This window comes from Trichogramma pretiosum, unplaced genomic scaffold (genome assembly GCF_000599845.2).
Source record: "Trichogramma pretiosum strain Unisexual culture from Peru unplaced genomic scaffold, Tpre_2.0 scaffold5, whole genome shotgun sequence".
NCBI lineage: Eukaryota > Metazoa > Arthropoda > Insecta > Hymenoptera > Trichogrammatidae > Trichogramma > Trichogramma pretiosum.
This window is the reverse complement of record NW_019641672.1, coordinates 1,051,375-1,064,969: the sequence shown is the minus strand read 5'-3', so window position 1 is coordinate 1,064,969 and position 13,595 is coordinate 1,051,375. Positions and strand designations below refer to the sequence as shown.

At 33.3% G+C, this 13,595-nt stretch overlaps 1 protein-coding gene across 5 annotated transcripts in view; it reads left to right on the top strand.

Moving 5' to 3' along the window:
- The window catches only part of LOC106650510 (protein kinase C, brain isozyme), a 60,763-nt gene that overhangs the window by 27,514 nt on the left and 19,654 nt on the right, over nt 1-13,595 (top strand). For all 5 annotated transcript variants that reach the window (XM_023460500.1, XM_014368538.2, XM_014368541.2 and 2 more), the window contains exons 2-3: nt 12,691-12,722; nt 12,942-13,024. In XM_023460500.1, the coding sequence (XP_023316268.1) occupies nt 12,691-12,722; nt 12,942-13,024 (115 nt within the window). The remainder of the gene's footprint in view (nt 1-12,690; nt 12,723-12,941; nt 13,025-13,595) is intronic.

Genomic DNA, 13,595 nt, shown 5'->3' with positions numbered 1-13,595 from the left:
GGGCTATAATACTTGACATTTACGTATCTAGCGACATCAAAAATGAGTTAGCGACCCAAAGCAGGCGGTATGTTTGAAATTATTCAGAAGCATGATTAAAATCCGAGACATTTTTCAATTGCGTGGGAAATTTTTTTAAAACATTTTTCAAAGCCCTATAATAGACTTAAACTTTACTCTGGATGTATAGAAGCTGGTCTCATAGTTATTATAGGGTCAGGTGCTAATGAGAATGCATGGTACATGCAAATAGAGTTGATTTTGAGATGTAGACATGCCACGGAGGTGACATTTGGCATGTATATCTTCACGGCAAATTTAACTGACCCTAAAAAATTGAAATATTTATGTCCTATCATGAAGAATACAACAATATTGAATGAATGACCGAGCCAGTTTTGGCTCATCTTCACTAGTTTAAGAATATGGCATAAAGACATGCAAAAAGCAGATTTCAGGAGAATCAACCATATACGTTTTCCATATACCTGTATACAACGGGTCTGTCGGGGCCAAGTGAATTACACGGATTGCTCGCGGGGGTTTGATTGAATTTCCGGATTAAACGTCTTCGATGATTATACCTATACGCGGTTTACTGAAATTCAATATACATACGTATATCTGTGTATACGTGTAAGTTTTGTGCAGGTGCACACATACTCGGCAATTGTATAATGCATCGATCAATCGACAAGTTGCTTTCCCTGTATATATGTACTTTCAAACAAAGCTGAAAAGGACGTGTATTGTTTCGCTCATTTTATCGAGTATAAATAAGGTTGAGAATGGTGCCATGGCGCGAACTCGTGTCAGCTCGTAAAAAGTGGGGTGGAAAAAAAATAAATAAAGAGACTTTACACAGATGACTGCTGGCGCGCCGACCGCAAGCTCGTAGCGACTTTATAATGTACGACGCGAGACTTTTATATATTTCCCAAGAGCTCGGCCGCCCTGACACGTGATATTGAAATAAAATGTTTCGCGAGAATAATTTTAATTTAAAATCAGAACATATATACCGCGCGCGCGCGTCTTTTGACTCGATGCGTATAATGTATACGTTTGCTACGTGGAATAGGTAGACCTCGAAACCAAAGCGTTAGAGCGCAAAATTTATATAACCTTAGGAGAAAATGTGCAGCTCTGACGCAGTGGAGTAAGCTCATTTCGTTCCATCGTTTTTCTTTTCTTCGCTGCTTATTGTTACGTTTTTCTCCACCTCTCTCGCTCTCTATCTCGTCTGCCGTATATTGTCTGGAAAGAAAAATTGTGTCAGGTGATAATTGTGCAGCGATCGAAAGCGCACAAGAGAGAATAGAGAAAGAGGGACAATATACAGAATATATATGTATTATATATAGCATCGCTCGATCATAAAATATATGCCATTGCGAAGAGAAAAATTACGCACTATGCCTTTTTCCGATAAATGAAGTGCAGTGTACGATATGCGTTAGACAGATGATAAACGCGCGGAAAGTGAATTCAAAAAGCACGTAAAAGGCGCGTTCGAGAGTACACTCGAGGTGCGATTGATTAATGTAAGCTTCGCTAGTAAATGCACCTCCACAGGTGATGAATGCGAGACTCGAGCGCATTTTAATTCGCATATAAGATGTATCTTCGACGCACGATACGTAATTGAGAATTTGGAATGATATTTTTGCCCTACAGTAAATAATCCGTTATGCAAAATCACGAGCGCAAAAGCCGAAAACGTAATAACGTCGGGGCTCGATATTATTACGCGGTCAAGTTACTGGATGCTCGTCGAGTGATCATTATTATTAATGAGATATACATACATACGACTCGCTTATACATATACAAAATCGCATAAAAAGGGTAAAATAATCCTTAAGAGTGAAAAATGCATAAGCTCAAAGGTCAACAACATTTCACACCAGCCCGCCAATCGATACGCGGACTTGTATTTTTTTTCCAAAATCCATTACTTAAATATCTGTGTGGACACGTGCTTACAGATGAAAAATAATAAATAATGTATGAATTTTTCACTAGCTTGAAAGTTTGTTCGCTGCGTACATATGCGTGTTCACGTACGTCTATGTTGAGTGAGAAAGAGAGAGAGAGAGAGAGAGAGCGCGCGCGCGCGAGAAAGCCTGAGAGTCCCTTCATTTGAACTGGGTCAAAAGTTCATGCTCTTTCAATGCGATCAAAGTTTGAGAAATATTGTAATGAGCCGATATATTTTACTCAATGTATTCCTTCTTCTCTCTCTCTCTCTCTCTCTCTCTCTCTAGTTTTTGTTAAAAACATCGGCAACACAAACTGTTTGCAATATTATCTAACGATATCAATTAAAATGCGGCCCGTTGCAATAACCAGCAGTTCTCGAAAGTTTTATTGTAAATTTTGGTCGATATTCAATTCGTCGCGCGCGGCTTGTGTATCTATCGTGCATACACACCAACTGGAGCTGCGAAGCTTTCCTGAAAATGCGCCACACGAAATATGTAAAACGCATACGCGATATCCTTCGGTATCGAATTTTAGCACGTGAATGCTATTCTGAATTTGTCAATTATTTAAATTTACTCGAAATATGCAATCTCTGTATGTATTGATTTCTTCCTCTCTTTCTTAACACTATCTCTAACATTTACATACAAACATATCGATAAAGTACATTGTCATCATTTTACAGAGTAAACACGTTTCCTCGTCTAAACTTAGGTTCTAATTTTAGGCTTTGGTGAAGAAAAATCATTTTTAACCTGAGAAATAGTATATTTCTCAAAGGGTGCACATATGGTTTTTTAGCAAAACGAGGGATTATAGCACGAGCCGAAGGCGAGTGCTGTAACGAGTTTTGTTAAAAAACCATATCTGCACCAGTTTGAGATACTATTTTTTCCTACGAGAGCCTAAAATTAGCGGCAAAGTTGCGTATTTTAGGTTAGAGTGGGAAAAAAGTGATTTTTCGACCGAACTCTTTATGAACTCATACCTGCAGTCATTGAAACATGTACTCTATCATACTAAAGCGTCACAGCAAGTTCTCAATATTATCTTTTTTAGAGCACGTTGTGCCTATGAATATTAGTTATTTACCAAAAATAATACATTATACACAAGACAGAGGAGAACGAAGTACAGAATTTCATCTACAGACGGATTTTTTTCACTATGTTTTTTCATCTTTATGTTTACTTTGTTTTTGCACGTACTACGTAGAGAGCGCATCTACTCCTCTTGCTCGTCATTTCTATTGGCCAGAAAAGTTCGGAGCTTTTTCGGGTCTCCGGCCATGTATGTTCATACGTTTGTTGATATGCTTGGTTTTGATTTAACGGAATTTGGTGTAGTACGGGCATAGTTAAGTAAAATTTTTAATTATGAATTTTCGGCTCTAAGAAAAAATTATTATTAAAAAAATATATTTTTAATGAAGTAAAAAGTCTCATTTCTTGTGATATGTTAACTATTGAAGTAGATCATAAAAATCAATTTTATTTCATAATTTGTGTAACTTCCATCTCGTACGTAACATTCATACCTCAAGATCCACTGCATGTATTTGCTTGTACGAGCAAGAGTCAGTATTATACTGGTTTCACATACTTACATACGCCCAAGAGAAGAGCGAGTTCATATACGCGCGAAAAGCTCAGGGCTTCTCTCGGGCATATCTTTCTCTCTCTTTCTCTCTATTGCTCTCTGGAGTTTCTGCGTTTGCTAAGTGAATTCGCACATATAGGTATCTCGTTCAACATCATGTGGGGATCTTAAAGTGTGATGTATGAGCTTGACTGAGAGTAAATCTGTGCGCACGTGCACGTGCGTATACAGTCTACGTTAATTTCTCTCGTCCTGCTCTGGCCGATATCTAATTTTGCTCGTCCAACTCTATGTCACGCGCGCGAGGCAAGCTAATTCGCAAAATTATTCGTTGCTCACGCTAATAATGACTTTGATGTTAATCTGTATTCCTATGCACGCCCTGGACAGCCTCCAAAGACGAAGCAAATGTTTTTGAATATGAACGTAACATTATATGGTTCATTCTTCATGGCATATTCCTAAACTAGCGAAAATAAATCAATAATAACAACTTTTACTCGATATCGTTTTACTCTTTTGGATTCTTCAAAAAATCTCAATTTTTTAACAATAGCTATACTTACCATAGAGCCATAGATGCAAAATGTTATCTTCGCTGGCTGTCTCGATCGAAAAATCAATTCTGCATTCATAAATCATACATTTGTACAAGATCACTATTTTAACATCGAAACGGTCTTTTATACATTCAAAATATGTTGAGTCAATGCACCTTGTCAAAACAACTTAAAAAAGTCTCTGATTTCAATCAAGCTCTTTCATGATTTCTCGTTGTCTGCGTTTGATTTGAAAAAAACTGTGTCCTCCGTCTGTATGAAGTTTTCGGGCTGGCATACTTTTTTCAAGTTCAGTGTCAATAACTTCGTTTTGTAGATTATATTTTAGGTTGTTTAGGAAAATTCGGTTTATTTGTTTGTTTTCCAACGTCGCTAATTAAAATAGCGATTTGTCACCTTCGTAAGCAAAAACAATAAATTTTAATCATAAAAACCAACTTGTTGCATAATCAATTAAATCTGTAGGTCTCAAGTTTAATGCTTATTTTCATTTTAAATTAAAAGAGGTAAAAATAGTTGGCAGCACCAAATTTTTCTTATTTAAAATTCTTAAACAAGCAAATTCTTAGAAAATAGATCATACGTGTTTGCGCCTCCAGTATAATTGACGTCACAACTCACCACGTAGTCTCGCGAAATTATTGGTCCAAAAAATTTAACTTCGCAAAGTGTATTCTGAGCTCTTACCATTATTTTTCGCGGCATAGCGATGACAAATCCTGTCATTGCAAACGATTAAGAAGAATAATTTCGAATAAGTATCAACACTGCTAACGATGTAACGATGTACCCATCGCTAGAAGAACACTCCATCACTCGTGCTACGCAAGCAACGAAATCAAAGACAAATCGATGTCATTGACACTGGATCGTCGCTTTGAATACATATAGATATATTCATGCAGCGTTCGATGTTCCACTCTTGTACATAGCTACGCTAGCTGCGGCGCTCGGAGTGTGTACAATGGTTGCTTATGCGTTGCTAAAAACAAAATACTATAAAGTGAATGATTCGAGCTCGCAATGGCTTCACGTGACGCGTTCGTCCACATCGAAATTTCACACACTGGTAAGCAAGTAATAATAATATACTTGAATGCCGAGGTGCGACACTTTAGCAAGCGTGAATAAGCGCATTTCTGGATGTTAGCCAGCTCGCTTGGAAAACGTTACTACTGTGTACTCCGCGGGAGTGTGCCAAAGCTCGAGGTTCTTTTATCGCGTGGACGGCGCGCTCGCCTCCGAAACACACACACACACACACACCCACGGGCTTGTTTTCACGAGACTCAATATCCTTTATCATTTTCCGCGTGAAGATGATTTCACGCAATGGATAATTATTATCAATAGCTATTTTTAATCGGTAGCTTATCGAGCCATTGCAGATGGCTGAGCTTTGTTTTTAATTTTAATCTAGAGTTTGATTTCGGTTTGACGAATAAATATAATTTCATGTCTTCCTATCTTGAGAGTTCTATTTTATTCAATACCGTATACACACACACATTAGTATTAATTTCTTCTTCTTTTTCGTCGTTTCATCCATCGATATATTTTTTTTTCTTTCGACTATGATATCACAATGACACAACTTCTCATACTGTTTTACGATGACACAGAAGAGAAATTACAGTACATTAATGTGAGAGTGTATATGCGCATACAGCTGCATAAGCCTTCGTGACCAAGTCCAAATAATATATACTAACACGAGCTGTTTTAGTAAGATAATTAAGCACACCCTTGCCGCACTTGTTCAGGAGCGGAGTTAAACAATCCATGTAGAATAACAAGTTGCTACATCAAAGCATAAAATATAACGATGCATGTGTATTTATGCAGAGAAAACAATGTTATCGTAGCCCAGGATCTGTCACTCTTTCCATGCGAGTTTTAAACCACAGCTTAATTTGATACTCGATTAACATGTATACATGTATAGTCTCAATTTGAACAGAGAAACAGTCTATTACACGATTGTGTAAATTGCAGAGAGAGAAAATTGTGAAATAGTCATTATCGAACTCAATGCTCGCACGTCGATGAGATATCAAGTCCTGTAATTATGCTATCGTCTTGTTTTCATCTTTTATAATTTTTTTCTCTTTATTACATAAACAGGTAAACAAACTAAATAAATCATCGTTTATTTTATCACTTTATTTACTATACAATTGTTAAAAAATAAATATAGTTCCGTTTAAAAAAAAAAGGAAAAATGAAAACAATGGCTTGATCGATTCTGTTTAAACTCGAATTGACGGAAATACGTGTATTCTTGATTTCTATACGATTACTTTATGTATCGGAAAACGTGTTTGGAATGTCTGAGAAGATCGCATTTCCTTCAATTATCGTCGATTTATAGACGTATATAAAAACATCACAAAATCAGGTCAGATATCTTGTTATTTATTTATTTATTTTAATCTAAAGGAAAGGGTTCGAAGACAAAGACTTGTTTAAAATCAAAGGATACGAATATATAGACTGTAAATCGAATCGGTTGTGACTTATTTCCGGAACGTATATATATTCGACGTTACCAATTCAGGTAGCAGTCAATTGGCAGATAGAAGACGACGATGCGTGAACTGATCGACGAGCTTGATCTTGCAAATTCATCAAAGGACCGTGTTCACGTTTGTATGTCCATGCAAGATGTATGCTTATATCCACCTGCGTATATCGTATTAATAAAGCCTTTGCTAATACCCTACGTAAGCGCGGGCGTATTTTCTACCCACAACGTTGATAATATGAACTCTATTGCTACTAAATCAAGTAGATTAGGAATACATATGTATATGGTATTGCCCGGTCATCGTTTAACTTTTTACGAGTGCGTATTCATGCATATTTTCTTTTTATAATTCATTAAAAATTTGACTTTTTGTCGATCCCGCATTTTTTTCAAAAGTGAGTACTTTATGCGAATGGTTCTCAAAAGGATCTTGAAAAAGATCTTGTGCAATACATTACACAAAAACTTACATCCTATCCTATAAAAGTGGTGAGGAGTTTGGCGTTAGCATTTTATACGCGCTGTGATTGGTTGTTCAGTAGCTTGATTTTGTTTTGTAGCGCGCAAATACGAGTATTATAGTAAGTTAAGAAAGTGGAATATTAACCTATGGACGGCTGAAGACTAATTTTGATTGGTTTTCTCGAGGAGACGCTGAGGTGAAAAGCCGACCTATTGCGTATTTTTACAGTTTATAACATAACCTTTATTTAATTTTTCTATTTTAAATATTGAAAAATGGCAAAACGGAATAAGAAAGAAAAGAGCGCGCGAAGCGCGCTGAAAGTTGGGCTAGTATTAGTAAAAAATTCTTGTATAGCAAATTTTGTATAAAACCTTAGAGTAATTTTTAGACCTCTGGCATAATTATAATTACTATGAAAGGTCTTGTTTAAGATTTTTATTCGAAAGTTCTTGGTGTATAGCTGTACCAGGGCTTGTACTTACACCAGAAAATTTGCAAAAAAACTCGCTTTCAAATTTGCTACCTTAAGTGTGGTAATTACATCAAAATAATATATAAAATCTTACGAACATATAAGTTCAAAGGTCATACGTACGTTTTAATATAATACATTCACAAGATACATTACACAAGATCTAATTGAAGATTGTTTTAAGGACTTTCGGGAGAATTCGTGATGCATATTTTTATTTGGTAAACCTCGACTGTTGCACAAATTTATTAACAATACAGAAAACTTACAATACATCAGTAGAGTATTACGATGAATGTACCACAAAAAGACAAGAATAGAAAATGCTTCTAAAATAAAACGAACCGGTAAAATCCAAAATTGTCTGCCAAAAATATGCAAAATAGCTTCAAATGAACCAATACATCATAAACAATCCATTGAATGAAATTACTATGCCTTCAGTATTATATCTGTTAAATCGTAAAAGTACTCGAGTATTTTTTCTACCTCTAGTAAAATTGATAGTTCTTAAGATCCAGAAATAGTTATAAACTGCTTTGAGAATATAGATTTTTAAGCACTTATTAACAGTTTACTACTACGATAAAAGGTTTGATATAAAATATTTGTTATCTAATAGTAATTATCGGAGTAAATAATAATTCATTTCAATTTTCGTATAAATAAAATGATTTTCGAATTTATTACAATAAAAAAATAATGTTTTCGGACATAAAATCATTTTATTTAAAATAAAAGTATAATTGCCAGTAACACAAACTTTTTGTGATATTTAAAGTATATTTCTATATTCAGAAATGATATTTGTATTTTTGTTGATTACTCTTTTATCATAATTTAAATGAAGAGTTGGAGCATTCAAGAAATTCTAAGCTTACACTTTTCTTAAAGCCAATGACTAAGTTACTACTGCACTATTAAAATAAAGCTAAAATCGAACTCGAATTATGGCACAATAAATCTGAGATATTTTCCATGCACTGTGTGCTGTTTTTCAAGTTTGGTCGGCCTCGCGCGTTTTTATATCATCATCTTTCTTTGAGATTTTCAAAATGTATGTTAATTAAATGCGGTGTGAATAGGAAAAAATATTTTTACCCAAACATGTAACTATTGATTTTTTTCCAAGTATATTTCCAGGAAAAAAATTCAAGGAATATTCTGAAATAAACTATTGTTTGTGTATAGAGTTGTTACGTGGTTTGGCTGCATGCCAATCTTGCAAGTATACATTTATGTCGAAAAACTGCCTGTTGGACTCTGTTTTGTTATCATTGTGTAAAAAATGAAATGATTTTTTCTTTATTTTACTTACCATTACTGTTAAGGTGATCATCATAATCATCGTTGTTATGAATTTTTACGTGTTGACATTAAGGAGGAACCACTATATGTTCGTTAATTAACTAGATATGTAAGTCAATTCGGTTATATTGATATGTGTCATTGTTTGATATAGAGTATTAACTAGCTGAGAATATAACTTTTCGACACGTGTGTTAGTTTCTGCCCTTTTATAATAATAATAATACACAAACAAAAGTTAGTATGAGAATTAGTATGAGAAAAACGTAAAATACGGATCTTGAATATCCAGCAATATTCAAGGATTTCTTTCGAAATGTTGATCTTGGTAGAAATGAACGCATTCGATTTTATAGAGAATCGGTTATGTTCACGGGTATGAAAAGTTTTGTACAGATAACTTTAATTTGTAAAAAGTGGCTTGATTGGCAATTATAAGTTTTTCTGTCTCGTTCGGTGAGCGTGATCGAACATATATCTCAAGTTTTATGCTCTTCAGTATGAAGAAAATGAAAATAGCTTAACAAGAAAGTTTGAACAAAATATTTTACTGACTGGATTAGTAACGAATATAAAGCATTGAGAGTTTTTATAAAGTCATTCGACTAGCGGCGTACTTTTCAAAATGACTATTTATGAATGAAGTAAAATAATTTTAATATCAGTAATCATTTATGATTTTGAAAACCTCTTTTTTTTCATAAAATAGTTTTTACAATAATAACATCTAGTAATTGTTCGCTACCCCTAGGCCTTAAACTATGCCGTACCAAAAAATGTTATTTATGGCACTGCATCAGAATGTACTATTATCAAAGAGTAATCTTTTGAAATTAATAAAAAAGTTTAATGCTATTTTGATATATTGATGAACGATAATTGATTTAATGATGTGATTATAACATATAAAGTGGAGCTCGATAATATTTGCTGCTGATACATCACCTGGTCTACTGGATCATTAATTTGGACCTAACGTTATTACTACTACTATTATTATGATAATAATTATTATTATTTACGAAAAAAGTTTTTAAAATTTCAAATAAACCAATTTAATAAACATTTTAGTGTTTTCATTCGCAGATAATAGATTTTTCATGCACTAAGATAAACAAACCATACGATTAACATATACACGTTGCACTGATCTTATTCACTTATATTTGAAATGTTGTACTTAACAAGAAAGAAAGGCACAATGCAAACAAAACTCAATTTACCCTCAAGTTTTTTTGTTACCAAGCTACGAAGTTTTTTCTTGATGCACGAATATGCTCAGGTGCTACGTATTTAACCAGAATCGATGAAAAGTGGGTCAACCAAATTAACTGTGCAGAGTGAACAAAAAAAAAGCGGAAGAGGGAATGCACATCTGCTATTGTTGTCGCTTTCTTCTTTTTTCTTTTCATGCTCATCTCGAGTTTTATCTTAAGCAAATAGCGACAACTTAAATTTTGTACTTCTACGTATGCAAACAATAATGCATAAAAACAGAATTAATCCTTGAAAATTGCGCACTATTTTATGAACGTATTAAAGCAAAGTGACGTATTAAATTTAACATTTTTCAATCAATGGGGTTTCAGTTTTTTTAATAATATTAAGAACTCTTGGAAATCCATTTATGATCTAAATTTTTCATCATTTTTGATAACTTATTAAAAGACCAAAACTAGATTGCTTTAATGAACCGCGTTACTAATACAAGTAGTTGAAACTTATACTAGAGCAGAACTCACCCCCTCTCTTCGTGTTCTTCACTAGCCCAAGCAATAAGATATTGTTTTTAAACTTTTTTATTGAGCTTTTTTTTGTGTATTAATTCCCGTGAATACATTAGTGCCAAAATATGTAGTATTCCGCTTACTGATAAGGGCGAAACAATTTAAAATGCTTAGTTTCAACAACATTAGCTATCATATAATAGGACTTTGTTTCTTAGACAAAGAACAACTTACAATGTTTTCAAGTTAAGAATAATGAACTCTTTTTGCAATCCGACACATACAACCTTACATATTGATTAGCTTGGTTGAAAGGATTATATTGTGACAATCTTTTCTTTATGATGAAGGGAAGCTACATTGATATAATTGAACTACAAGAAAAGAACAGGGCTTCATAGCTATTACGATGAAAAAGGAAAGGCGCTTTATAATGAGACTATAAAATGAGAAGGCAATTGATTGTTTACAAGATGAAAAGTTTAACTAATTATGTGTGCTTTCGTAGTTAATCTTTTTCTTGTATAAAATGTATAAAATCAGATGAAATAATTTTGATTTTTATCCATTTGATTTGATTGATAAAGAGATAAGGTTTTGGAGTAATAACAAGTAGGTATAGTCTTATATAATGATCGTTAAGTTTCTTGAATATTTATAGCTTCCTTTACTAATAAAATCAATTTATATATATCAAAGTAACTTATTAATAGTTGAATTTATTTTAATTTTGAAGAAGAGAAAAACAATATCTGATTTTGATGCTTTTTATGAGAAAATCAGTATTTAAAATTTTTTCAAAAAAAAGTTTTTAGATTCTTTTGTTTTGATGTTTGGAACTTTTCGCATAGAATTTTTCCTCTTTTTTCAAACAGGTTGAAAGTTCAATAAACGATCGAAGTAAAAATTATATTGCTAATAAGACTAAAATTTGAAACGTTCATTGATTACCAAGTCTCAATAAAACCAGCCGTTTTTACTGTAAACTTTTACCAGTCACTTGAATGTTATTACCAGCGTTATTTATTGGTTATTTCATTGCGGTAGCACCGTTTATAAAGTAGCTACAGTTTTTAGTATCCATCTTTTGTTTGTTGGTAAATTAAATGAACTTCTGTTGATCGACCGTTTTTTAGATAGTTTAAAAAGAAAGCTTACCTTAATGTCCTTCTCCACTTTTCTGGGAGAGAGAAAGATGAGTGCAATCGCCCTCAAAAAACTCTAAAAGTTATAATTAATATGATAAGGTTCATTTTTCATTTGTTAACATTTCCTAAGATGCATTTAAATAGTTGAACCTGAAAATTGAACAATCATAAATTTTAGCAACCACAGATTTAAAGTACAAGCGATCATTCTATTTTCTTAAATGCAGGCTCGAAATTAAAATAGGATGGATAAATAGATAAAAATTTATAGTTGATTAATTGAACAAAAATTTTTGATCAAAGTAGTTACATAAAATTTGAGGAGACAAATTTCTGATGTTAAAAAACTATTTCGCCACCATATTATTTCATCTTTAAATGTACAAAAAGCTTCAATATTATCCATATTCAAGTCCACGTGAAGCTAAGATAAACTCGAATTTATAGTGAATCACTGGGTTGATGAAAAGACAAAGTTCTTTGAAAGTTTCGGCAACGAAGAACTTGTTCAACTTAAGTTTTATTGTTCCTAGCTATTCCACACTATTTAGAAATAATAACTTTTGTTTTGTGTCACAATGATTTGTAAATGAACCGAATTTTTAACTCAAATTAAATATTTTAACAAGGATATTTTTGTTAATTTAGATGCTGTTTCACATCTTTCAAAAAATATTCATTGAGAATGAACAACACGTGTTGATTTTTTTCATTTATGCAATGACTTTAGCATTACTATGAAAAATTTTAAATTATAAAAACATATCATTACTCATTACAAAACTTACGCCTCATATTGGCACACAGATAATGTCTCTTTTGGAGGGAGAGGATTAGCATATTCATCTATAAAAAGTACTCGGTTTAAAAGGCTAATTTATCCTTTTTATGTTTCAGGGGCTTTGGAAAGCAGGGTTACCAGTGCCAAGGTAAGCTCGCAAGTTCGTCCTTGAAAAGAAAGTAAAAATGTCGAAGAAAAAAATCATAATAATGCAATAATGTAAAGAGGCTGTCACGGAGCCGTGGGTATACACGCAGAAAGAAAAAAGGCAGCAAAATTCTCTATATATACGTGCATGCATTCACGCTGTACATCTAGAGCATGTAGTACCACTCAACCGATTTTTTTTTCCTAATCTGTATTGCAGTATGCAGCTTCGTCGTGCACAAACGATGCCACGAGTACGTGTCTTTCACTTGTCCTGGAGCGGACAAAGGCGCCGATTCCGACGTAAGTTTCAGATCGGTTATTACATCTACTTCAACGATTTTGCGTGTAATGAGATTCTGAAGAATTCAAACAAACAAATAAAAAATTGAATAAAAACAAAAAAATGCGTAGGCACGGAAAAATTATGAACTATATCATGGAGGGGCTTGGTAGAAAGTACGTAATACATCGCTACCAATCGAATCACAAATTTTCGTTGAAAATGTAAATTCAATTTGTACTTTTTTTTGTTCATTTCTTTAATAAATAATTCACGGAATGATGAACAAGATTTTTTTAACAAAAAAATTTTAACGTCACATTAGTTTGTATAACTACTTCGAAACTTCTTTATCTAGATTGCGCTCACATGATGAGAACCCATTATATATATAAGATGCAGAGCGAAAAATGGCAACTCGCAATAGCTATTAGTCAAATTTCTTTTACATATAGTTAAAATGCGTATTCAACTTTTTACATCGAAACGAAATTTTTCAAAGCCTCTCGGTATCACGCAATTGACTAAAAAAGGACAATAAAAATGTCACTAAACTTCAAAAATCCTGGAAAAAGTTATGAACGAAAAATT